This window comes from Penicillium angulare (genome assembly GCF_028827245.1).
Source record: "Penicillium angulare strain IBT 27051 chromosome Unknown utg000003l_segment0_segment0, whole genome shotgun sequence".
Lineage (NCBI taxonomy): Eukaryota > Fungi > Ascomycota > Eurotiomycetes > Eurotiales > Aspergillaceae > Penicillium > Penicillium angulare.
The window spans coordinates 1808624-1830910 of record NW_026623162.1 but is presented as its reverse complement, the minus strand read 5'-3'; the positions used below and the strand labels follow the sequence as shown (position 1 = coordinate 1830910).

Below are 22287 nucleotides of genomic sequence, written 5' to 3'. Positions count from 1 at the left end.
TCGGTGTCTGATTTAGTACAGTTAAACAATGTCAATATACTGATTATATAAAGTGCCGATGTTTGAATATGTAGTTTATATCTATTCTCATTGCGTCTGTACAATAGGTAGGCCAATATAACTCACGCCACCACCACCTTCCATTTCAATTTCCACCTCGCACCCCATTCGCCTACTCACCCATCCTCCTTCTCTCCTCACAACACATTCAAAACAAACAGTCAACAGCTTCAACATCAAAATCAACACCTGTCAACATGGTTCGCACCATCAACTCCCGCAAAAAGAAATGCCCCAGGTCCCCTCCGAAGAAGACAGCTGGAGACCCATATCGTGAAGATACCAGGAGCCCAGCCGCACAAAACGCCCCCGGTGTCCCCGATGTCCCCGGTGCCCCCGATGCCCCTGAACACGAGACCACGGATATGTTTGAAGGAATGGATTCAGAGGAGATCAATAAATGTATTGACGAATTGCCTGTTTCGGCGCAGAATATCCTAGCCAAGTACGCGTTGCTTCCTTTTCACTTTCCTCTTTCACTGTTTTCTTCTCCGCGTCGTTCCCTCAGATGTTACACATACTGATATCATTCAATTCCAGAACCCTCCTCCTAGAAGACGAAGTCACGAAACTCCGTGACCTTTATCTAAGAGAAAAACACGAGAACAACTGCCTTCGCATCCAGCTCTCATATCTACTAGGCGGACACGATAAAGCGAAGTTCAACGAGGTCTTCGCTGAGCTAATACCTAGGTACACATCTGCATACACCCTATCATCTTTACGAGTCAAGTTTGCTAATTCCATGTGATCACTCAGCTCCATTTCCAAGCTTAGACCTGTCCCTATTCCTCTACACATGAGACCAGTTGCATACGGAAATCCAGTATTAAGTACCCAGCCACCATTCTCCACACAGCCGATTATCTTCACGAAACCCGTGCCCTCCCAGCCCGCGGCACCGGCACCTACAACAAGCAAGACATCATCACCTCTACCGCAGTCTTTAGCAATTTCCAAACCCAAACAAGGACCTGCTCAACCAGTGGCCCCTCGCCAAAATGCAAAGACCCAGGTCGGGGATCCTACTAAGCTCCCTCTTGCTCCTCCTACCATTCAACCAGTCTCAGGTTCGACTTCTAACACGAACCCTGCAATCTCTACAAATCCTAAAATTCACATCGCAAACCTAGAAATCGAGAACCAGCTACTCGTAGCTGCATTCAGAGCTGAAGAAAATGCCCGACAGGTCCGAGAGGTTCTCTCAACAAATTCTACTCACTATTGTCGACCGCCTAGTTCTCGAGGTTCAAGCACTAATGAACGTCTTGTTTCTGACCTCGAAAATACTTTCAATATTGTCAAGCCCTTTTCTCATCCCAATGAGGCTACAAATGTGGCGTTTGAGGCGGGTCGACTCGGGGCTTTTTGTCCTGTTCGTCCTACTCCTATTCCGGCTGATTTGTTTGCTGCTGCTGCGGCTGCGGCGAGGTGCGTTACTCCCAGTGAGATTTCTGGGAGTGTCAAGGGGGCTGTGACTGTAACTGGAAATGCTACTGGCCTTGGCTCTGGCTCTGGTTCTGGCTCTACTTCTGAGTATGCATCTAGTTCTAGCACTTTTACTGCTGGTTCTGCTTCTGCGACCGGTGCTGTTAAGGTATCGCCTACGAAAAAGTCACCTACTAAGCATGGTATTACTATTTCTGGGATTGGCAGACCGATTGCTATTCCTACCAGACCCTCTTCTGCGCTCAAGTCTCGTATAGCTGCTGCCAAAGCTACTGAAGCTGCCCAGGCTATTGCTGGTGCTCGGTCTTCTGCTGCTATTCAGGATACTACTGGTATACAATCTCCCGCTGCTACTCAACCATCTAACGCTACTAGCTCGACCACTGGTGATGCTCCCGTTGTTATTTGCCAGCCTCCATTTTCAATACCATCAGATTTCGACCCAGCAGGAATGACTATGTGGTTCCCTCTTCCTGCGTCTAACGGAGAGTTGAAACGAATGGGAATCGATGTTGATTCGATACTTAGGGATCTTGAAAGGGGTCCAACGCCTGACGTGTAGTTGACGATATTTGTTCGCCTTAGGTTTTGGCCTTCTGCGTTCTGGAGTTTCATGGAAATTTGAGGCTGGGCGAAATAATGGAGGTTTATGTAATGGTTCTTGTACTATTAGATTCGAGATTGAGATGGTCGGATTATCTTAGCGGATATGGCTATGACTAACTCCAGGGCTATGGTTAGTGGTTATGTTGAATTTTAAGGATGAATTATGCTCTTGTCATACACATGTGCAGCCAGAATAATGGATTTGATGGTATTGAAATCAAATATCCTTTGTCTATACATAAAATGCAATATTTGAAGCTTAACAAGGCGTCCATTTGTCTGTATTAGTTCAAATGTTTGATGACTGAGTTATCGACTACTAGCCACTTCCTTACCGGCAAAACATCCACCAATGAGCTGAACCGAATTAACCTCCGAATAGCCTCATGCTTTCTCTGCCTTTATCAACGACCACAACCCCACTTATATTGCCAGATAAATGTGTCATAGCCATTTATAGATCCATAATATATTCATCTATCTTGATGTTCAAATAGTCTGAGTCATTCACATAAGGCATGTTATATATCGAATACGTCATGATTATCTAGTACAAAAATCAAGTTTCGTACCCAAAACCAGCTTAAAATATGAATTCCTGTATAGTTTCCACCAAGAATATTTTTACAGAAAATGATGTAACATTCTAGTTCAATTTTTTTAAGTTCAACTTGAAGTCCACGTTGTAAATGGTACTGATAAAGAGGAAATTTTGATTAACGTATACAGAACTTTCCTTTCTCTACCCTCCCAAATATCCTCGAAAAACTGGCAAACACCATATTTCGAATATTCTAAAATCCAATCATGTCAACTTTTACTCGGCCATCTCTCCAAGTCGCACAAATCTGTCGTGGCTTTCAGCCTCGTACCCATGCCTTAAATTGCAGGGGTTTCGCAACCAGCAATCCAAGTCAAGGCGGGTCCAACTCTAGATTGTGAGATGCCCCAAAAAGAATTCAAGGATTGTGATTAACATCGGCAACTTGAATTAGGAAACTCATCTCGCTCGTTATTGGCATTCCAGCTGTATTTTATCTTTGGCCTCGTGGCTCTAAGAATTTGAAAGAGGGGCATTTGTCAAAGACCCATGGAGCAAATCAGGAGTATGAAAGTGCCGCAGAGGGAAATCAGCAGGATACATCTAAGGGTCCAGCGTATGATGAGGTATGTCCTTCATGAATTGGGGAAATAGCAATGCGCTTGGCATTGTACTTGAAAAATGCAAGACTAATTCATGGTTCACAGCCGAGAGCTATGGGCTCCACAAAGGGACCTAATAGTATTTCGTTCAAGCAGCAGGGACTTTCGAATGCTGATACTATGAATCCATTCGTTAATGAGCCTGGGAAGAGTCAGAAAGGGGAGGGGGAGACGGAGACGGCGAAGGTTAAAGGGACTGTTTCACCTACTCGCCCTCAGGTATAGGCTAGTCTGTTTGAACCTCAGAAGGTACATGAACTTGAAGTCAACAGTAATGGGTTGAACATTGGAAATGTATTATCGAAAAGGCGAAGAAATGTTTGTAAGATGTAAGGGTGAATGAATATCAAGATTTGTGATATCGGAGTAAGGGCTTCATTCAGTTGAGTTGAGCTGGCTAAATGGTAATCATATTCAAGTTTAAATCAAGATATTGTGCCGATCCGCCACAGGATATTCTCGAAGACAGGAAACACGAAATAAGACACATGTTTCAAAGCCAGGTAATAATCTCATGTTAAGGATATCATTCACACCCACTCACGCATATCCACGATCTTCGACCCGACCAACCCAGCCATGAAGCACCATCAACACCACATGGGTGAAAAGATCACAAAGGATGAGTGGGTTCACAACTTAATCCAACTCATCACTACCGTCACTCTCATTGGGGCCATCAATCTCATCACCAAAATGCCCATAATGAGAATAAAGATGGCTCATGACTTCTGTCGGATCTCCAGACTTCATCGTGTTAATAAAGCACCCATTCTTCCGAACAGTCTGCCCAACATTCGCATAGATAACCGCACACGCAACATCCTTCATCCGCTCATACCAAATGTACAGATCGTCGGTCTTCGACAACGGACACAGATCATCCTCAACAACCTCCCAGACCTGATGCATCTTGAGCTGAATCTCAATTGCAAAAACCCAGGGATAGTAACTTTCGCAACCAAGAAGAGGATCAATCTTCATATCCACAAAGTGCTTGTCTTTGCCCTTATCCAGGAAGGCGTTCACGTACTTTCGGGTTCGCTGACGGGCCATCGCTTTGAAGGGCCTGCCCTCGATGGATTCACTGTCTGAGTCTGAGTCATCCGGGTCGTCATAATCGAGTGCCTCATTCGAGGACATATCTGACTCTGGGGGCGACTCTGGGAGTAACAGGGCGCCACTGGGGCTGGGGGTTGGAGCACCTGAGCCCCGGGGTGGCACGAGAGGTGGGAGCTTTTCATCCTCTTCTTCAATCTTGGCCTTTTTGGCGCGGGGCTGGGCCGAATCTGCTGATTCGAATGGCTCAGCTGTCATTGTGTTAGATTGAGGGTTCTATCTGTGTGTTTGGAGGTGTTTATAAGACAGTTGCGGGGCGCATTCTCTCTCACCTGCGTTGCTCTGTGAAGCATTTTGTTCAGATACCTGCTTGACTGAGGTAGACGAGGAGCTCGCCTCAACAGCAGGGGTGATTGATGGAATGATCGGGGTCGCAGGCTCAGTAGAGCCCATAACGATGTCAGAGGCAGCAGAATCGACAGGCCGCTGAGACTGAGTGGTCTGGGCAGAGCTTCCAGCATTTGGCGTGTTCTTGCGTCCTGGGCGACCTTTCTTGTTTCGGGGCATGTTTGTAAGAAAGGAAAGATGGGTGGTACTTAGAACAGCAAATATGATGGCATAGGGGGATTTTCGAGGCTAGGTGCCACTGGCAGGTGTTGGGTGGTGGGGAGAAGAGAAAGGAAGAAGAAGTGAGAGATGAGGTAGACTTCTATCATGGGGACCCAGAGCAATGGGACCTTTTTTTTTCAAACGCTGGAAAGCGGCGTTGCATGCAAACAAAACAGACAGAGAAGCACTCACAAGTGGTCAAACTGGGAGAAATAAGTTCTGCAATGTCTGAGACAAGGCACTGAGTTAGGCTAATCTACATTCTAGATCTTCCAGCGGCTTGAAGCATATACAGAAAGAAACCTTCTAGACTAATCAAATAGATAATTGTCTCGGTTGGCTTGAAACAACATGGCATGAAAGAATTCGTTAAATACATGATTGAAAGGAGGAAAAGACTCGTTTTGCGGCCTGAGAGGTAAATGGTCGCCTCAGCCTGGGAATAAAGTTGAGACGCACAACTAGTCACACGCACAACTGGAGGCACTCGTATTATCTATCGACTACCCAGTTCCGTGCTGATACATGTACATCCACTCAGAAACGCATAACACTACAGTGCAATCCCCATGCTTGCTAATATACGTGCTTGATCGAGATTGACGTGAATAAACCCTTTCCAAACAAGATTATAAATAGAGTTGTTTGTAAAACACTGGATTTCAGATGGTATCGAGGTTTTGATAAATGATGACATGATGCTTCAAAGGAAAAAAAAGGAAAGAAAAACCGCCAATGCATCCAATGCTTTGTAGACCGACTGCGAAGGCCTCCAAAATTCAAGCTCAATACTCAAAATCATCATCAACACCCTTCTTGCCCGCATTCTCCTTGGCCACCGCTTCTTGCTTGCGGTACATCTCTGCCACGGCACGGGTAGTCGTTGCTTGTTCTGGCTTCTTATCATCGCGAGACTTGATAAATCGGGGGAAACGTAATGAAACACCTTTACCACCACCAGTTGTTCCCTCGAATTCATCTGCTGCCGCCTTGTACCGCGGACTGAGGGTTAGATCAGCGGTCTTCACTTCCCAAACCAGCCGAGGCTCGAACCACACATCTGGCTGGTCCTTGTTCACGCTCGAGTGAGAGTAGAAGGGCTTTGGCCGATCAATGACCGTTTCTGACAGCTCCTTGTGGAATTCTTCTAGTGCTGCCTCTGAAAATCCGGTACCGATATTGCAAATAGTCTCGTATGTATCGTTATTTGGGTTGTAGGCAGCCAGAAGGAAAGCACCGTACACAGAGGTACGCTTTCCGCGACCATAGTAAGCACCAAGGACGACGAGATCTAGGGAGTCACCAACGCCAGCAAGATAATCTTTCTTGACCTGATTTTGATGTTAGAAGAGTCTGGTGTAGAGGAAGTGCAGTGGGTTGAGCGTACCTTCAGCCAATTCCGACTTCGCTTACTTGGCTCATAGCCACTCTCGGCGGTGTCCAGCATTTTCACCATTAATCCTTCACATGATGACTTGACACTATCTTCTAACATTTCTTGGATCTCGTCAAGGACATTGGTGTTGCCATATTGTGCGAATTGAAATTCGCCTTCGATTGGTTGAAAGCATTCGTGCAACAGGTTACGACGTTCCCGAAGAGACTTCTTGACACAGGGCTATTGCATAGATTAGCAGCTGCAGAGATAACGTGCATATTGAAGTCATTGGAATCATATCTTACCTCTCCATTGAAGAATAGAAGATCAAAGGCGAAAACACAAACCTTGACCTTGACATCCTCCGCCTTTACGTCCTTTCGCTTTCGAGTCATCAGCTGCTGGAACGGCAAGACCTTTTTGGCTTCCATGTCCCAAGCGACAGTCTCACAGTCCAACACGAAGCTGGTAACATCATCTTTGACCCAACTGTCAAGCTTGCCTAACACGTCGGGATATTTTTTTGATAGGTCCTCAGAATTTCGTGAGAAAATAGCTGAGTGGCCTCTGCTATCTTTTTGTAATGTGGCAGTCGAGCCGGGAAAGTCTTTAATAGCACTTGGAGCAACAAAATGAATCTGTGCTCGCTCTCCATCATACTTGTATTCGCATGTGAATTCCTTTCCTTCAAAGCGGTCAAGAACCTCAGTGATGGATTTGGTGGGTTTGGCAAGCATGGGCTTTAGAGGAATACCGGGCTGCAGCTTGCAAACATCCGAGAGTTTGAAAAGGCCATGCTCTAGCACAGCTGGGATGATAGTTTCGTAGGAGGGCAGCTCACTGTAGACTGTCTTGAGGACAGATTCACCCTCGGCCATCTTTTCAGCGGACGCTTTCTTGCCTTCCGCCGCTGCTTCATGGGACACGATTGCCTGAGCTAGCGATACAAGCACGGTCCTTTCAGCGAGACCCAGTCTCAATTTACCTTCCAGGAAGCGCACAATGAACTTGGCCTCACTTGGCCCACCCTTGTCTTTGGTAATATCAACACCCTTGGAGCCTTTACCTGTTGTTGCGACATCTGCCGCAGAAAGGAGCTTTTTAATTCCTGAGATCTTTTTGTCTTGAGATCCATGTCCGCTGACCTTAGCGATGCCTAGCAAACCTTCATGCACTCCGCGAACGGTTAATGCCTTGGGCTTGAACATGGTAGGCTGATTGGATCGACTCTTAGCAGCCACCAGCCCTAAATCGCCAATGTCATGTTGATCACTCTTGATGACAGCTAGACTGCGACCTGTACATTCTCCAATGGCCTTCATAATGAGCGACTCTCCAATTCCTAATTCAATTCCAGCATAATCCGCAGCCAGCTTGTTGATCATCAATTGAACAGTTGGAAGTAAATCGTCGGGGGTTAAGCGTAAAACTTGTTGGAGAAATTGAGAGCAGAAAGCCATGATAGCTAGACGTTTAGAAGTCTTCTCAACCTCAGAGAATGTTGTGCACAGCGCAGCATAAGGGACTGGATCACCGGCTTTCCAGTCCGGATATAGATCTTTTCCACTCGACTGTAGGGTGGCCTGCACTTTTTCCATTGTCTTTGTTGTCTTTTTTTTAACGTCTGGCTTAACCTCATCTTCCCCTTCGGATTCTGATTGCTCCTCCTCATCTTGGTCAGATTTGGTCTCCTCTTCAGGTGTTTCTTCTCCTGAAGCTTTCTTCAAGATTGGCTTGGGGGATGGCGATGCGGCCTCCTTTTTGGGCGATTTGGAGGCCTTCGGGGAAGGTGTAGCATTTTTGGGACTCTTTTTGGGACTCTTTTTGGGGCTCTTCTTGGGAGCCGGAGAGGAACCTTCTTTGGTGACCTTGCGTCTTCGTTTTGAAACAGGCTGCACATCTGAGTTGTCGCTTTCTTCATCCACCTCAACTTTCTCGCGTTTCAAAGTTTTGGCGGCTTCTGTTGGGTTCGCTTGAGCGTGGACGTCTATTTCATCCTCATCTTTGACATCGACCATAGCATCCTTACTCGCGCCAGCAGCATTTTCTGTATTCTCCTCTACATTATCGCTAGTCGCTCGTTGCCTCTTTCCACCGAAGGCCAACGTTGTCTGCTTCTTAGGAGCTTGGTTGGAGTTCGCATCTGAGCCAAAGAACCGACTGGAAAAAGGGGAGGTATCACGTTAGCATTCAGGTTATCAAATCGTAGCTGTAGCCACGGATATATTCCCCCAACATCTGAGCTACACACCCGATGGTCAATTGGGAATCGCGCACGTACCCCAGTGTAGCTTGTCTGCTACTCTTGTCATCTGCCATGATGATATGTGGACCCAAAGGCCGTGGTGAAAATCCGGGAGCGTGGAAATGACGTGGTAATATTGAGTGACTTTGCGACCATAGAAAAAACGAACTATGCCCATCAAAAAAGTCGAGGGATTGCAGCAAACGTCCGGAGTTGATGCGGAGCCGAGAATTGGAGCAGAATAGCGATGAAGGCGCAAATGCGGAATTGATAGGGCGCATAGGGCGATTCAATCTGACAATTACTACAAGGAGTGGACTTGGGCTTGTTTAAGTAGAAAAACCAAAAATCAAGCACTAGCAGGCAGCATCAACAATTTAGAGCTCTTGACCCAGGCAGCATCGCCATCTGCACGCGACGCGACCGCGGTCATAGTCACGTGGGATCTACTCAGACATCTTACCACATTTGGCAAGGTCAACAATCACCGCCTATATAATATCTGGCAGAATTGTGAAGGCGGCAACGCATCCCACTCCGAGCTGTTCAGCCATTCAAATAAACGAGCAAGTCACAGTCTGGGATGGATTTGTTAGTTGTGAACTTATCAACAGACTGGCCATACTTAGTAGAGGGATGCGGCCTACCTAATTCCAGCAATCACACAACTTGCCGAAATGGAATCCAAACGGCAGGAATCATTCAAGCGAGTATGTAAGGCCGACAACCCGGTTCAAAGCTATGCTAATGAACATAACAGCTACGAACACCATGTGTAGAGCTAAGTGCCGTCGGCCTGGCTTTCCGAGGAAATAACAGCTCTGCTGCTGATCTGACCCGAGCCCTCGAGCCTCTACACTATGTTCTGGAGGACCTTTCAGAAAAGAATTCGCTCGATGAGAAGCTTGCGGAATACGCCTTCTTCCCCCTCACGAATATCTTTAATCAGACGCAACGACTCCCGGTACGATGCATCGAGCTAGCAGTCAAATGCTTGCATATATTAGTGGCATATGGGTGGCGTGACCGACTAGTCCCTGCATTAGGCAAGCAGTTGATCATACTGCTAACATTGATTGTGGGAGGATCCCCCAATAATGTTGATGGAAAGGAGCCCTTGAAAGCACAAGCGGCAGAGGAGCTATCTACTGCTGGGTTTGAATGTTTAAATGTGATATTTGAAGTGTTGGAGGGCCCAGTTGCCGAACAGACGATCTTTCATGAGATTGGAACCGCAACAGTTGTGGATCAAACGGTTTACATTCTTCTGGAAGGCCTTGTAGATCAGAGGTCCGACGATGTCTGCATATCTGCTGCGAAAGCTATGAAAGCTCTCTACGCTCGAATCTCAGATCGTGTGGTTCTAGCAAGCATTATGCCAAGAACAGTCTCCGCATTAGCCAAAGTGCTAAAGCCCACAACACAAGTTCGCCGGTCATACAAATTACTACAGATCTCTTTGCGTATACTGAATTATCTTCTGAAATCTGTTCTCAATGATCATGTTGCTGCTACTATCCAAAAGCCCAAACTTGTCGATCCCCAAAGCGAGACATTGGCCTTGGACCAGGCTTGGCTGAAGGCCACGACTACACAAATCAAATTGGCACTGGTTAACGTCATTCAAGTACGACGTCATCAAAGGCACGAGGTCCAGACTGCATTGCTGGAGCTGTGTGTCATGGTCATTGAAGATTGCCAGGTCACTCTTAAAGATGCTATTTCTCTTATGACTGACACCATTGTCGTGCTCGCTGACAAAGAATATGAAGAACCGAATGACGCTTATAAAACCCTTCTCCATCTTACGACTACTTACCCTGTGGTTCTGGAATCCCTCAAGGAATCCCTTCACAACTGGCTTGTATCTTTCCCACGAATCATGAAAAGTAGTGATGAGACAGCCAAACAGTGGGGGATTCGCCAAATTTCCACGGCATTTCAGGTCATATCTCAGGTTCAGTCAGGGTCAGAGATGCTCACAAATAGCTTGGCCTCCGGACTAAGCAACAGTGTTAGCGCCGTTGTCAAACTGAACACAAATATTCTTCAGCCTTTGGCGTCTGTTAGTCCGGAGGCCTTGAATCTGGACATAGTCGGCCCTGATTATCAATCATTGGAATTCCCATCTGTACTGCTTGAACATCAAAGTCAACAGCAGACCCTGAAAGACCTGCGGTCTATGATCATTAGGCTGAATCTATCCGAGTCTGGAAATGAGATAACCCGGTTCATTGTCAATCAAATACGATCTGGGTCCAATGAAACGGTGGTTAGCTCTTTCTGGCTGGCTCTGACATCTCTCCGCTCGCAATCTCAATCCATGGCTATTTTTGACGACTTCCTGGAGGATAATAGCATGCAGCAAAGCTTTTCAGTATCGAACCGTGCTACGATGATTGACGAACTATATTACAATGCTCTAATCATTTTGACTGAACTTCCAGCTGATGGATCTGGTGACTGGCGAGCGTTAGCACTTGCCCTCGAGGCAGTTGCTCTTCAAGCCCAACAACTGGGCGAGGCATTTCGACCTGAGCTTATGGATGCATTGTATCCTACTCTGCAATTACTGGCATCTAACAATTCTTCCCTTCAAAGACATGCTATGATATGTTTGAATGTCTTGACACAGGCCTGCAATTACCCGGACACAAGTACCATGATCATAGAGAATGTCGACTATCTAGTCAACTCAGTGGCCTTGAAGTTGAATACCTTTGATGTGTCACCATACCCACCCCAAGTTTTGTTCATGATGGTGAAGCTTTCTGGTCCACGCCTTGTCCCTTACTTGGATGACGTTGTTGATTCCATTTTTGGTATAATCGACCTGTACCATGGCTACCCCAAGCTTGTTGAAATGTTGTTCAAATGTCTAGCAGCCATTGTTGCAGCGGGATCCCAAAAGCCATCTCTCTTGACTATTGACGATGGTAGAGAAAGTGGACCTCACGACCACCGCAAGTCTCAAATCAAGCATCTTTCAATTTCGGCCCTTGCTGCAAATATCGCAAACAGAAAAGCTAAGCGAGCCATGCATGACGCGGAAGAAGGCATGGATGATGATGGGGTGATTCCCCATCCAAAGAAGCCTTGGTCAGAGACATACGAGAAACCACCCACAGAACCCGAGACTATCGAAGAATTGTTGAACAAGATTGATGCCGACGAGCCTCTACCCCCACCAAAAGAGCCTGAGGATGCTGAAAAGCCATTGAGCAAGACCCATTCCCTCCTGCTTCATATCGTTAAATCTATTCCATCTCATCTATCTTCCCCATCACCATACCTTCGACGCTCCCTCCTCGCCATCCTCATCGATACACTTCCAACTCTTTCTAAAAACGAGAACAGCTTCCTACCACTCATAAATGACTTATGGAATTCCGTCGCATCAAGGATCATATTTCCTTCGTCCTTGGCATCCGAATCCTCTTCGAATAGTCTAATCTCCCAATCTTCTAACTCAACCCGCCCCTCCACCCAACCCGATACCCAGGCCTTCCAAGAAGAAACATTCGTCATAACAACAGCTTGTCAAGCTATTGAAGCAATGTGCAAGGGTGCAGGGGATTTCATGGCCACTCGTATCGAACCCGAGTTTCCCCGCTGGGATCGTTTATACCAGCGTGTATGGACAAAGGTCCGACAAGACGCAGAAGCAGCGAATAACCGTCGCAACCGCCAACAGCGTAACGAGTCCCGCAAACCAACACCCCCGGCCTCTCTCATTCAATCTGTAGACTTTGAGAGCGATAATCTATACTCAGATCTACCATTTACTTCTTCTCTCGCTCTTACAACTCCCACTCCTGGCTCAAGCGCCTTCACGTCACACCATTCTTTATGGAGAGCTCTTATCTCCTTGTTTCTCACGATTCTTACCCGTGTTCGCCTCCCGCTGGAAACAGGAGATCGTATCTGTGAGATCCTTGGGGCATGGATTTCGCTCTTCGTTGGACCGGAATATTATTTCCAGTACCACAGTGGGACCGATTCCCGTTCTGTGGGTGCTTCTGGATTAGACCCCGCACAGCAGAGTATGCTTGGATCCGTGAATGATGCTATCCATTCCATGGAGACTTGGAACGCGGATCTTACTTGGTTCATTTTTGTACATGAAAAGAACAAGGCCCAGAGTTCCGCTTCTACAGGGTCTATTGTTGAAGTTCAAGAATATGGTATGTCTGTGGAGGTGGATGGTGAAGTGTTGGAATTTGCATGAAGCCGATATCTAGATATGAGCCATCTACGATAATTGCTATCTAGGTCTAATTGTAAATATTCAAGGATACAATATTCTCCTGCTGTTTTTCATGAATTTCGTTTCCCGTAGCAGATATTCTTTTGATTTCTGGTCTGCATTGGCACCGTGGACAGAACGGTGATAAAACTGGTCGGATCGTAGATCAATATCTAAACTCTGCTTTAGTCCCTGAGTATCTAGCCTCGGGTTTTACGAATATACAGAGGTAAAAAGGATGCAAATTGTAATAGTGATAAATGAGTGACGATTGGTCGGTGAAAACTAAGATACTAGGTAACTAAACATTCAGACTAACTGGGCCCATGTGGATGAGCATACCCAGACAGATAGAACCGAAGTGACATCAAGAAGCAACAATCGGAGGGAGCAAAAAGTCCAAAAAAGCAAGTGAGATAGATGTTGAAAACACGTCTACTCGCTCTCCTCGTCACTCTCGTCCTCGCTCTCGGCGGTCTCCAACCACTCCAGGAAGGGCTGGGCAGACTTGCGGACCTTCTTGCTGGTCGAGATGTCGACATATTTCTTGCTAGCCTTGGCACCCCAGGTCTTAAGAGTCTCCTCGGAGACAATTTCATTCTGGTAGTAACCAAGAAGAATGGCGGGGATCTGCGCAATCAAAGCGGGGCGATCCTGGCCGACGAAGCGCTCGGTACCGCCAAGGAAGGCCTTCTCGTGACGCTCGGAGGTAATCAGCTTTTTGAGAAGAGGAGCACGGTCCTCAATCTGCTTGACAATCTTCTCGTCAAAGATACTCTGGGCCAGAACGGCGAGAGTCTTGTGCTTGGTCTCGATGCCGAAGTCCTTGGCCTTCTTGTAGATCTCAATGTCGCTGACCTTGGTGACACCACCCTTCTCTTCAGCAGTCTCGATGATCCAGCTACCAAGTTGTTCGTATGAGGAAGGACCGTCGGCACCATCCTCATCGGCTTCCTCCAGAACTAGCGAGCGCTTGAGGTCATCGGGAAGGTCCTTGGCACGGGCCTTGATGGCCGCCTCAGAGAGGTCGACGGCCCAATCATCGTCCTTGATTTCCTCGTCAAGCTGAAGGTCCTTGGCCTGGCGGACCAACTCATCATCACTGCCAGCCTCAAGAGCCTCATCATCGTCATAACCATTCTCCTCACCGTTCTCGGATCCATTGCTGTCACCAGGGCTGGCATCTTGGTCTCCGTTGGACTGGGACTTCTCCTTCTTGGCCTCGCGACGGGCCTTCTTGTCCTTCTTCTCCTTCTTGCCACCCTTGGGGTTGTTACGAACAATGAAGGTGCTCAATTTCAGGCGAGGATCAACGTCACAACGCTGACCACAGGCCTTGCAGTCCAGGGTGATCTTCTCATCCTTGATGATGACATCAGTCTCGGGGTTCTTGCACTTCTTGCAAAGCACAAACTTGGAGATGAAGCCGTCAAGGTAGTCCTGAAGCTTGCTAGACTCATGGGCACCGTTGATGATCCAACGTTCATCGGTAGGCTTAGCGTTGGCCTGGGCTCCAAGTTCAAAGCCAAAGTATTTGATCAAGTAAGCAGGAGGACGGCTGAGAGATTGAGCGACTGAGTTCAGGTTGACAATGACGGTTTTGATACCGTTGCCCTTGCCCTCAATCTTAGACTGGAGCTTCTCCATCTTGTAACGGTAGAAGGGATCGGTGACATCCCGGCGAATGTTAACGGTGGCCATGATGACGGTTTGAGGTTATGTTGGTGAAATTTGATCACCAAAGTGGAATGATTTTCTTGCGAAGAAGGTAGCGGGAGGAGATCTTGAACGAAATCTTGTCGACGGAACAAGACATGCGTGTCGAGGACGATTTTTTATGAATTGATTGGATTTTTTTGGAGGAAAAAAAATTTGGAGAGTGGGTTTCTGTTTGTTTAGATATTGTGATTGCTCACGAATAGGTCACAGATTTAGGGCAGGTCCGAGGAGGTTCAGCCACAAGAGCGAAGGTGTATACTGCAAGGTTTCGACGTGCGAAACGTTTGCAGCTTGGGCGGCAGGTGGTGTTCGAAATGTTGCACGGAGGACGAATACATAGACAAGTTCGCAGTCGACTTCCTTGACGGGTGTCTCTTTGGAACGAGAACGACCGAGGTTGTTCTTGGGGGAATCCGAGTCAAAGGCCGGAGACCCTGAGAAAAGTTTCTTGATAAAGTGATGATGGCGATGCCGAGGCAATCAGTGGAGCGTTCAAGTAGATGCGTGAACTGTCTGGACAGCTGACGCAGGGAAGGCTTCGCAGTAAGATGTCGAAGGCCTGAAGTTGTGTGTGATGAAAGAGAAACAGAGCGGGCGAAAACGAAAAGAGAAAGCGGATTTTGTTAGGTGGGCCCGTGGATGAGTCATCAGGCACGTGGTATCGGACATAAGTGCGTGTCGGAGTTTGTGCTGTTTGTTTCGTTGACTTACTACCTACTGGACCTCACTATGGGCATTTGTTTTGTAGAAGGAGAAGATTCAATTTATCTAAATTAAAAGCACCAATGAGATATCTATACTATTAACAATCACAAGTTACTTTCAACTTTGAAAACTCGGACTTGAGAAACTCAAACTTGGTCCTGCGCAATGAGGTCAAACCCTCCGAGCCCCACCAGAACCCCAACGGCGGCCGGGATCGCGGTTTGATTACCGAATTCCCGTGTACTTTTTATTGGCGTCAATTGTGCGTGAGACATCGGATAACTGCACTTTGCATCAGGAGCTAAACGAAGCCTTCTCTTTGGTCTTTTAAATTTACGAAGAAATTGAAGGTCCAAGGGGAGCCGCAAGATCGCAGCAATGCCAGTAGACTTGTCACTGTATCTGGTCACAGACTCGACCCCGGCAATCCTGAAGGGGCAGGATCTATGTACAGTAGTGGAAGAGGCATTGAAGGGAGGTAAGAACTAAATACCATCCTGTGGAATACCTAGTACGCGTTTTTAACCCCCGACCGCTGCGCAGGTGTCACCATTGTGCAATACCGGGATAAAAAGAGCGATACCGGAGACTTGATTGATACAGCTAAAAGACTGCACGAAGTAACGAAGCGATATGGTGTTCCTCTTCTCATCAACGACCGAGTTGATGTCGCTCTCGCCATTGGGGCGGAGGGCGTTCACCTTGGCCAAGATGATATGAGTAAGTTTCATCCATCCTTGTCATTGTAAGTCTTGGAACTTTCGCAGAGTCTGATATTCCATACTACAGGATTTGATATAGCCAAAAAGCTTCTTCCCAAGGATGCCATTATTGGAATTAGCACCTCTACCCTGGATGAGGCTCAGAAAGCCATTGCCGATGGGGCTGACTACCTGGGCATCGGAACGATGTTCGCCACCCCGACGTATGTATCTGCGGTTTAATGCATACTGCAACGCAAGGGCTAACCGGATGACGCTATCGTTTAGAAAAACTAATACCAAATCAGTCATTGGAACTGCAGGGACCCAGGCTATCCTAAGTGCCATTAGTGATTCCTCCGTTGGAACAGTGGCTATTGGAGGCATCAACCATAGCAATGTCCAGCGAGTTCTCTACCAATCCCGATCTCCTAAGAAGGCTCTCGATGGAGTAGCCATTGTCAGCGCTATCGTGGCAGCCGATGATCCCAAGGCTTCGGCTGAGGAGTTCGCCAAGCTGATCAACTCGCCTGCTCCCTTTGCATTGACCACACAAGCTCCCCGAGCCAACGAGGCCGAGGCATTGTTGCACGAAGTGCCGCAGATTGTGCGCAAAATGGTCGAGGGACACCCATTGGTACACAACATGATTAATTTTGTTGTCGCTAACTTCGTTGCCAATGTCGCTCTGTCCATGTGAGTTTTCTTTTGGGTGATTCATATTGATGATCATCTTGTTAACAATTATTCATAGTGGTGCTTCGCCTATTATGTCCCCATATGGAGATGAGGCTACAGATTTGTGCAAGTTTGATGGCGCTCTACTAATCAATATGGGTACGCTGACTAGCGAGAGCGTATCAAACTACCAGAAGGCCGTGAAGGCATACAATTCCCGGGGCAACCCGGTAATCTATGACCCCGTCGGTGCTGCTGCAACAGAGATCCGTCGTAACGCTGTCTCTCAGCTCATGACCGGAGGATATTTTGATCTTATCAAGGGTAACGAGGGCGAAATCCGCCAAGTTTGGGGTAGTAGTCCGGTACAGCAGCGCGGCGTTGACAGTGGGCCCAGTACGCTCGATGGCCAGCAGAAGGCAAAGCTAGCCCGCGATCTTGCTCGCCGAGAGCGTGAGTCAATCTCGTCGCTTATATGCTTCTACAATAAGTTAAAATTACTAACATGGTTTAATTAGGAAACGTTGTGTTGTTGACCGGTGCCACTGACTACCTCAGCGACGGTGAACGAGTCATTGCAGTAGAAAACGGTCACCCATACCTCGGACAAGTAACAGGAGTATGTTCAAGTGTTTCTTTCCTTATAGGCAAGTGTCAAATATCTAACTAACTTTGTGTTCTTTTAGACTGGCTGTGCCATCGGTAGCATTTCAGGTTGTTTCCTGACAGCGCACCGCTCCGATAGATTGCTCGCTGTCTTGTCCGGAATCCTGATGTACGAAATTGCAGCTGAAAACGCAGCATCTAAAGAATACGTCCGCGGCCCAGGCAGCTTTGTTCCTGCGTTCCTCGATGAGCTCTATGCCATCCGCACTGCCGCAGGAAAAGGCGATGATAGCTGGTTTGTTGGGCGAGCGAAGGTGCACGAGGTAAAACTCTAAATCTATAAAAAGATGATTTCATAGATGAAAATAAAAGCATTGAATACCCCTCCTATATACTATCCATTAAATTGTAATCATAACTGGTCAGATACATTAAATACAAAATCTTGATTGTTTTGAATTTCTAGATCTATTTGTTAGCTCCCATAGTTCGTGCATAGTTCCCCTCGGCCGATTGCATTTTCTTCCCCGCACTCTCCGATTCCCGGGGTTCGCCGTTCTTCAACCGACACCTCTTCTACTACTCCTTAATACCTTTAACCCAAATCGACTCATACCTACATATCAAATTCAATCACCATGGCTGCTCTCCGCACAACTCGAATTCGTCCGTAACCCTACAGTACACAATTGAACCCAGCTAACCACACTCTACAACCAGGAAACCCCGCACTCTTGTACATCTACCTCATCTTCTCACCTCAAACCCAAGCTAACCATTCAATAAAGCGTTTGCGACATCCAAGATAAATTCCGCAATGGAATCTACGAATTTTCCAAACTGTACATTAACCCATTAATTCACCCACCCATCCACCCACCTGCATCGAAGACAACTAACAACTTGAACCTCAGAGTCTCAACAACCGAAAAAATGGCCCGAGCAGCATCAACCCTCCAATTCCCAGTATACATAACGACCCAAAACCGCTCAAAACTCGGCAACACCGTCTCAGAACTAAGCACCCATCTCCAAGGCCCACACATCAAAGCCGACGTAGATAAAACACTATTCTCAATGATCACGCCTGAGATCAAGGCATTGCTCCCCTCTGACCCTGCAGCATTGGATGCTATCATCGTTGGTATTGAGACGCATATCTGTGTTACGCAAACGACTCTTGATCTTTTGGCTAAGGGTCATCGAGTTTATATTCTTGTTGATGGCGTGAGCAGTATCAATAAGGAAGAGAGGAAGATTGCGTTGGATCGATTGAGAGATGCGGGGGCTATTATTACTAGTAGTGAGAGCTTGTTGTTTGAAATTTTGGGGGATGCGAAGCATGACGCGTTTAGGACTGTTAGTGGGCTTGTCAAGGAGACGAAGGGAGAGACGAAGGGAGCTTTGGAGGTCTTTTCGAAGATCTGAAGCAGAGAAGGTTGGTTGGGTTATGAGTGGGGGATTTGAGGATATTTTACAGATTTGTAGATTAGATATTCCGAGAAGTGTGGGCGTTTACAGAGGAATGTGGAGGTTGTGGAATAGTACATTGTTTCTTGCAAGTGCTATCGTGTCATGATTGACTATCCATTTTTGGATGTCTTCGCTAAGTGTGAAAAAGAAAGAGCTAGATCCCAAGGTAATAAAAGGCGTAAAATCAAAATTGTTAATTTTTGCGGCTTATCATACCGAGATCCGTCGCTAAAATGCAGCACTTGAGAGTGTAGAAAGTTCTCAATTTCTCAATTGAATGGAATTCATCTAGAGGTCCCGGTAGAACGACTCGAAGATGAATTAAGCCAGGGGAATGCCGATGCGCCGCCGATAGGATTAGATCCAGATGTTGGGGTTGAAGTCGTTTCATCCGGGGACAGCTGGGTCGCAGATCTGGGTGCGGAACCGGAGTGGTCGGCGTGCTCAGCGGTAGTAGGGGTTGAAGTGGAAGAAACCGCCCGTAAAGTCTTCGTGGGTCGAAGGACTTTCATGGTACGACCTGCCGTGCCTTTGTCTGCGGCGGAATTGGTCTCGAGTTTCGGGCGGCGCCAGGAACCCCAAACGGTAGCAGCTTCGGGTTGAGAGGTGCCGGTGTGTGCATCGGTAGAATTCCCGGTTGTAGGACGCGACTCGGCGTTTTCAGGAACATGGTCTTGCAGGCGGGGCTTTTTCGCCTCATCAGCGTCACCAACTGACACACGAGTTGAGGCAGGGGCCGAAATCGACTGGTATGTTGGCTGATGGGGGACATTAGCTTGTCCGATGGCACCTGATGTATCCTTGCCATTCGCAACGGGGACGTTCTGGACGCCATGGTCTGAAGTTCCATTGCTACTCGTACAGAGATTCTTGAACACAGTCTCCTTTTCGGGGCGGACGAGAGGGATAGAAATGCGATTTCTCTCATCGTCAACCATCAAGACCTTGTCCTTGGAAAGCAGGATGTCAGCACCGTGAGCGCGAAGCACATCACTACCAATAATAACCTCAATCGAATCATCCGAATTATCGCTTTCACGCATGAGGAATCGAACGGTAACGGCAGGAACATGGGGATCTGGGCTTCCGGAGCGAGAGGAGGCTTGACAGATACTAGCTTCAGCGAGGTGAACAGGAAGCTTAATGTACCTCTGGCCTTCTTCGCGATACACTGATTCCTCAAGCCCAAGCTTGTAGATGGTTGAACTGCCCAAGCTTGACATGTAAGATCCAGAGCAAACTGCAGCATACAAAAGAGTCTCATTGGAGAATGTGGGTGTCAACCAACATCGGATGATACATGGCACTGGACCCAGCAAGAACCATCCAGGTGGAGGTGTCAGCGGTGACGATTCAGTAAAGGATGAGCCCAATAAACGGTTAGTTGAATCAAGGCCTAGACTGTTCGTGCGCGCAGAGAGATGAGAGTGGCCAGAGAAACTGAGTCTTCCGTCGGAGCGATGAGACAAAGAACGCTCAGTCAAAGGAAGACTGCTCATCCCACTTCCAGTCCGAATTGGCAACTCAGTGCTAGACCGACTAGCTTGCCCATAATATCCATGAATCGCACTCTCGTCGAATCGTACGCTATTCGCCCGCGAAGCACCTCGTCGGGGCTCCTCATCACCATCCAACCCAATAGCCGAGCTCGACATGCCGTGCTGCTGCCCCTGGTCAAAGCCTTTAAACGCGTCGGGTGGAGAATTAAAGGCGGGCTCTAAATGAGAGATCCCTCGTGAAGTTAGCAACAAAAACCAAAACCAAAACACATCACCAAAAGAGCTACATACCTGTGGGAATAGACACTGAGGAAGGGAATGGCGATAATGGACCCCACACACTTTTCAACCTCGCATCCTCGTCCCGGCGGCGCTCGAGTCGTGCGATCCGGTCGGCCTGCTCAATCTGTGTGCTATGAAGCTCTTTAAGATCATCTAAGATCCGCCAGAGATCATCCCGCGATGTAAAAGCGTACTGTGCATCCATCGCCGCCGAGGTTGGTAGGCCAGCAGGAACAATCAAGAACCCCCTTGGGCCCTTACCACAACAGCTTCAAGAATTGCCACTTTGAACCCGATATGAAATATTTGGCGCTGGATTCACACCAGTAGCCGCCGTTGGGGTCTCCTCCCTCCTTCAGAATGTGTGACGGCCCACGGGGCCGTCCACCGAGCTGTGAAGTGCAGGGGGTGTGGCTCCGCTCACAGCATGCGATAGTGGGGTGTGCACGAAGCTAATAGGGTGACAGGAGCAGAGAACAATGAGGTTATAGGTATTGAAAGTGGCAATATGTAGTGCGGCGAGGTTTAAGGTTTTGGGGAGGCAGAGGGTCTGTGAGGATAGGGTGTCGGAGAGCTCAATGAGGTGATGTTTGTAGAAGAGGTGGGTGATGGGATACGGTCGGTAAGTCACGGGGTTTAGGACTGTGGACAGGGCAGAATTGGAGCTGGTGACAGTCTGAATTCAAAGGTGAGATCGACCAGGGTGATAGTCAGATCGAATGCAGGAGAATAAGATCTGGGGGAAATGCAGTGGAGAGGAAGAGCGTCATGCAGGAGGGGAAGAAGTTGATCTAGACCGCTCCCGTCACTGCTCCACTAACGGCTCCTCAATTAGTGATGTAGTTATGGACGTATACATAGTAGAACTACTGTAGATTTTATTATTATTATTTTTTGCTGCAAGATACCTGACTATCTAATAATCATGTAAAATTACTGGTAATTAACCTAAGGTTTGGAGCAAAATCCATATTCTCTCCATTTATTCTTCACGCCAAGGCGAACAATTATATATCAATAAATACAACAAAGGCAACCAAGCAGTTAACTTCTAAGGTTGGAAGCTAACAGTATATAGACCTCTTACTGGTAAAACTCAGTCCAAGCGGGGAAAACCATAGGTAAGCTGTTCGGAGACTGATCAGGCCAAGTAGCGTTAATCTCCTTCATCACCTCCGAAAAGACGAATCGATAACCATCTCCAGTAAGGTGCAGTCCTAGATAGATATTAGTCAGTATAATCAAACTGAACAAGAGTTCCTAGTAATATCGTATAAATACCATCAATGAAAAGGCTGTCAAAATTCTCATTCCGTGGCGCATCTCTGGACCCAATAAGAGGCTGACCCTCCTGCCAACCAACGGAGGTCATAAAAGCTGTCCAAATATCCGCAACAGGGACATTCAAAGACTTTCCTACTTCCTTAACTGCCTCTCCATAAGTCTTTGTTATGGCAGCAGTCCGACTTGGATGGGCAGTATCCTTAGCATGATCAAAGCCCTCTAGTTGGTATTCATTGATTGGCGGGGGAGTAATGAGAACAATTCGGGGATTCTGAGCAACTGTCGCTGGGTGCTGAATGAGCTTCTTAAGATTTTCTTTAAAAGTTTCAATAGGGACATGTTGTTGGTGTCCTTCCACACAAGCATCGTTGGCGCCGAAGAAGATTGTCTGAAGCGAATTAGTGGGTGGATCATGGTGACGGAAGGTCAAATGCATTACCATGAAGCGCACTGTGGCTACCTCTGGAGCTGGAAAGAGTTTGGCA

General features: G+C 47.3%; 10 protein-coding genes across 10 annotated transcripts; 5 read left to right on the top strand and 5 right to left on the bottom strand.

The window, feature by feature from the left end:
- Nucleotides 1-257: 257 nt before the first annotated feature.
- On the top strand, nucleotides 258-2071 carry N7478_002844 (uncharacterized protein; the record flags this gene model as incomplete). The annotated part of the gene is made up of 4 exons (XM_056919058.1): nucleotides 258-505; nucleotides 601-753; nucleotides 820-1491; nucleotides 1738-2071. The coding sequence occupies 4 exons, from the start codon at nucleotides 258-260 to the stop codon at nucleotides 2069-2071; spliced, it is 1407 nt and encodes a 468-aa protein (XP_056782216.1).
- An 851-nt stretch (nucleotides 2072-2922) lies between these two features.
- On the top strand, nucleotides 2923-3543 carry N7478_002843 (uncharacterized protein; the record flags this gene model as incomplete). The annotated part of the gene is made up of 3 exons (XM_056919057.1): nucleotides 2923-3053; nucleotides 3111-3282; nucleotides 3364-3543. The coding sequence occupies 3 exons, from the start codon at nucleotides 2923-2925 to the stop codon at nucleotides 3541-3543; spliced, it is 483 nt and encodes a 160-aa protein (XP_056782215.1).
- Nucleotides 3544-3957: 414 nt separating this feature from the next.
- On the bottom strand, nucleotides 3958-4944 carry N7478_002842 (uncharacterized protein; the record flags this gene model as incomplete). The annotated part of the gene is made up of 2 exons (XM_056919056.1): nucleotides 3958-4628; nucleotides 4710-4944. 2 exons carry the CDS (start codon nucleotides 4942-4944, stop codon nucleotides 3958-3960), a joined length of 906 nt encoding a protein of 301 aa, XP_056782214.1.
- Nucleotides 4945-5771: 827 nt separating this feature from the next.
- Nucleotides 5772-8683, bottom strand: N7478_002841 (DNA ligase (ATP) CDC9; the record flags this gene model as incomplete). Its single annotated transcript, XM_056919055.1, has 4 exons — nucleotides 5772-6317; nucleotides 6374-6604; nucleotides 6670-8524; nucleotides 8646-8683. 4 exons carry the CDS (start codon nucleotides 8681-8683, stop codon nucleotides 5772-5774), a joined length of 2670 nt encoding a protein of 889 aa, XP_056782213.1.
- Nucleotides 8684-9286: 603 nt separating this feature from the next.
- Nucleotides 9287-12837, top strand: N7478_002840 (uncharacterized protein; the record flags this gene model as incomplete). The annotated part of the gene is made up of 2 exons (XM_056919054.1): nucleotides 9287-9319; nucleotides 9370-12837. The coding sequence occupies 2 exons, from the start codon at nucleotides 9287-9289 to the stop codon at nucleotides 12835-12837; spliced, it is 3501 nt and encodes a 1166-aa protein (XP_056782212.1).
- Nucleotides 12838-13290: 453 nt separating this feature from the next.
- N7478_002839 (translation initiation factor eIF5) lies at nucleotides 13291-14556 on the bottom strand (the record flags this gene model as incomplete). The annotated part of the gene is made up of 1 exon (XM_056919053.1): nucleotides 13291-14556. One exon carries the CDS (start codon nucleotides 14554-14556, stop codon nucleotides 13291-13293), a length of 1266 nt encoding a protein of 421 aa, XP_056782211.1.
- A 1101-nt stretch (nucleotides 14557-15657) lies between these two features.
- N7478_002838 (bifunctional hydroxyethylthiazole kinase/thiamine-phosphate diphosphorylase) lies at nucleotides 15658-17599 on the top strand (the record flags this gene model as incomplete). The annotated part of the gene is made up of 7 exons (XM_056919052.1): nucleotides 15658-15757; nucleotides 15823-15999; nucleotides 16069-16204; nucleotides 16269-16676; nucleotides 16735-17111; nucleotides 17177-17277; nucleotides 17345-17599. The coding sequence occupies 7 exons, from the start codon at nucleotides 15658-15660 to the stop codon at nucleotides 17597-17599; spliced, it is 1554 nt and encodes a 517-aa protein (XP_056782210.1).
- A 303-nt stretch (nucleotides 17600-17902) lies between these two features.
- On the top strand, nucleotides 17903-18692 carry N7478_002837 (uncharacterized protein; the record flags this gene model as incomplete). Its single annotated transcript, XM_056919051.1, has 3 exons — nucleotides 17903-17930; nucleotides 17985-18000; nucleotides 18053-18692. The coding sequence occupies 3 exons, from the start codon at nucleotides 17903-17905 to the stop codon at nucleotides 18690-18692; spliced, it is 684 nt and encodes a 227-aa protein (XP_056782209.1).
- Nucleotides 18693-19021: 329 nt separating this feature from the next.
- Nucleotides 19022-20723, bottom strand: N7478_002836 (uncharacterized protein; the record flags this gene model as incomplete). Its single annotated transcript, XM_056919050.1, has 2 exons — nucleotides 19022-20454; nucleotides 20528-20723. The coding sequence occupies 2 exons, from the start codon at nucleotides 20721-20723 to the stop codon at nucleotides 19022-19024; spliced, it is 1629 nt and encodes a 542-aa protein (XP_056782208.1).
- An 878-nt stretch (nucleotides 20724-21601) lies between these two features.
- On the bottom strand, nucleotides 21602-22244 carry N7478_002835 (SGNH/GDSL hydrolase family protein; the record flags this gene model as incomplete). The annotated part of the gene is made up of 2 exons (XM_056919049.1): nucleotides 21602-21735; nucleotides 21800-22244. The coding sequence occupies 2 exons, from the start codon at nucleotides 22242-22244 to the stop codon at nucleotides 21602-21604; spliced, it is 579 nt and encodes a 192-aa protein (XP_056782207.1).
- Nucleotides 22245-22287: the final 43 nt, after the last annotated feature.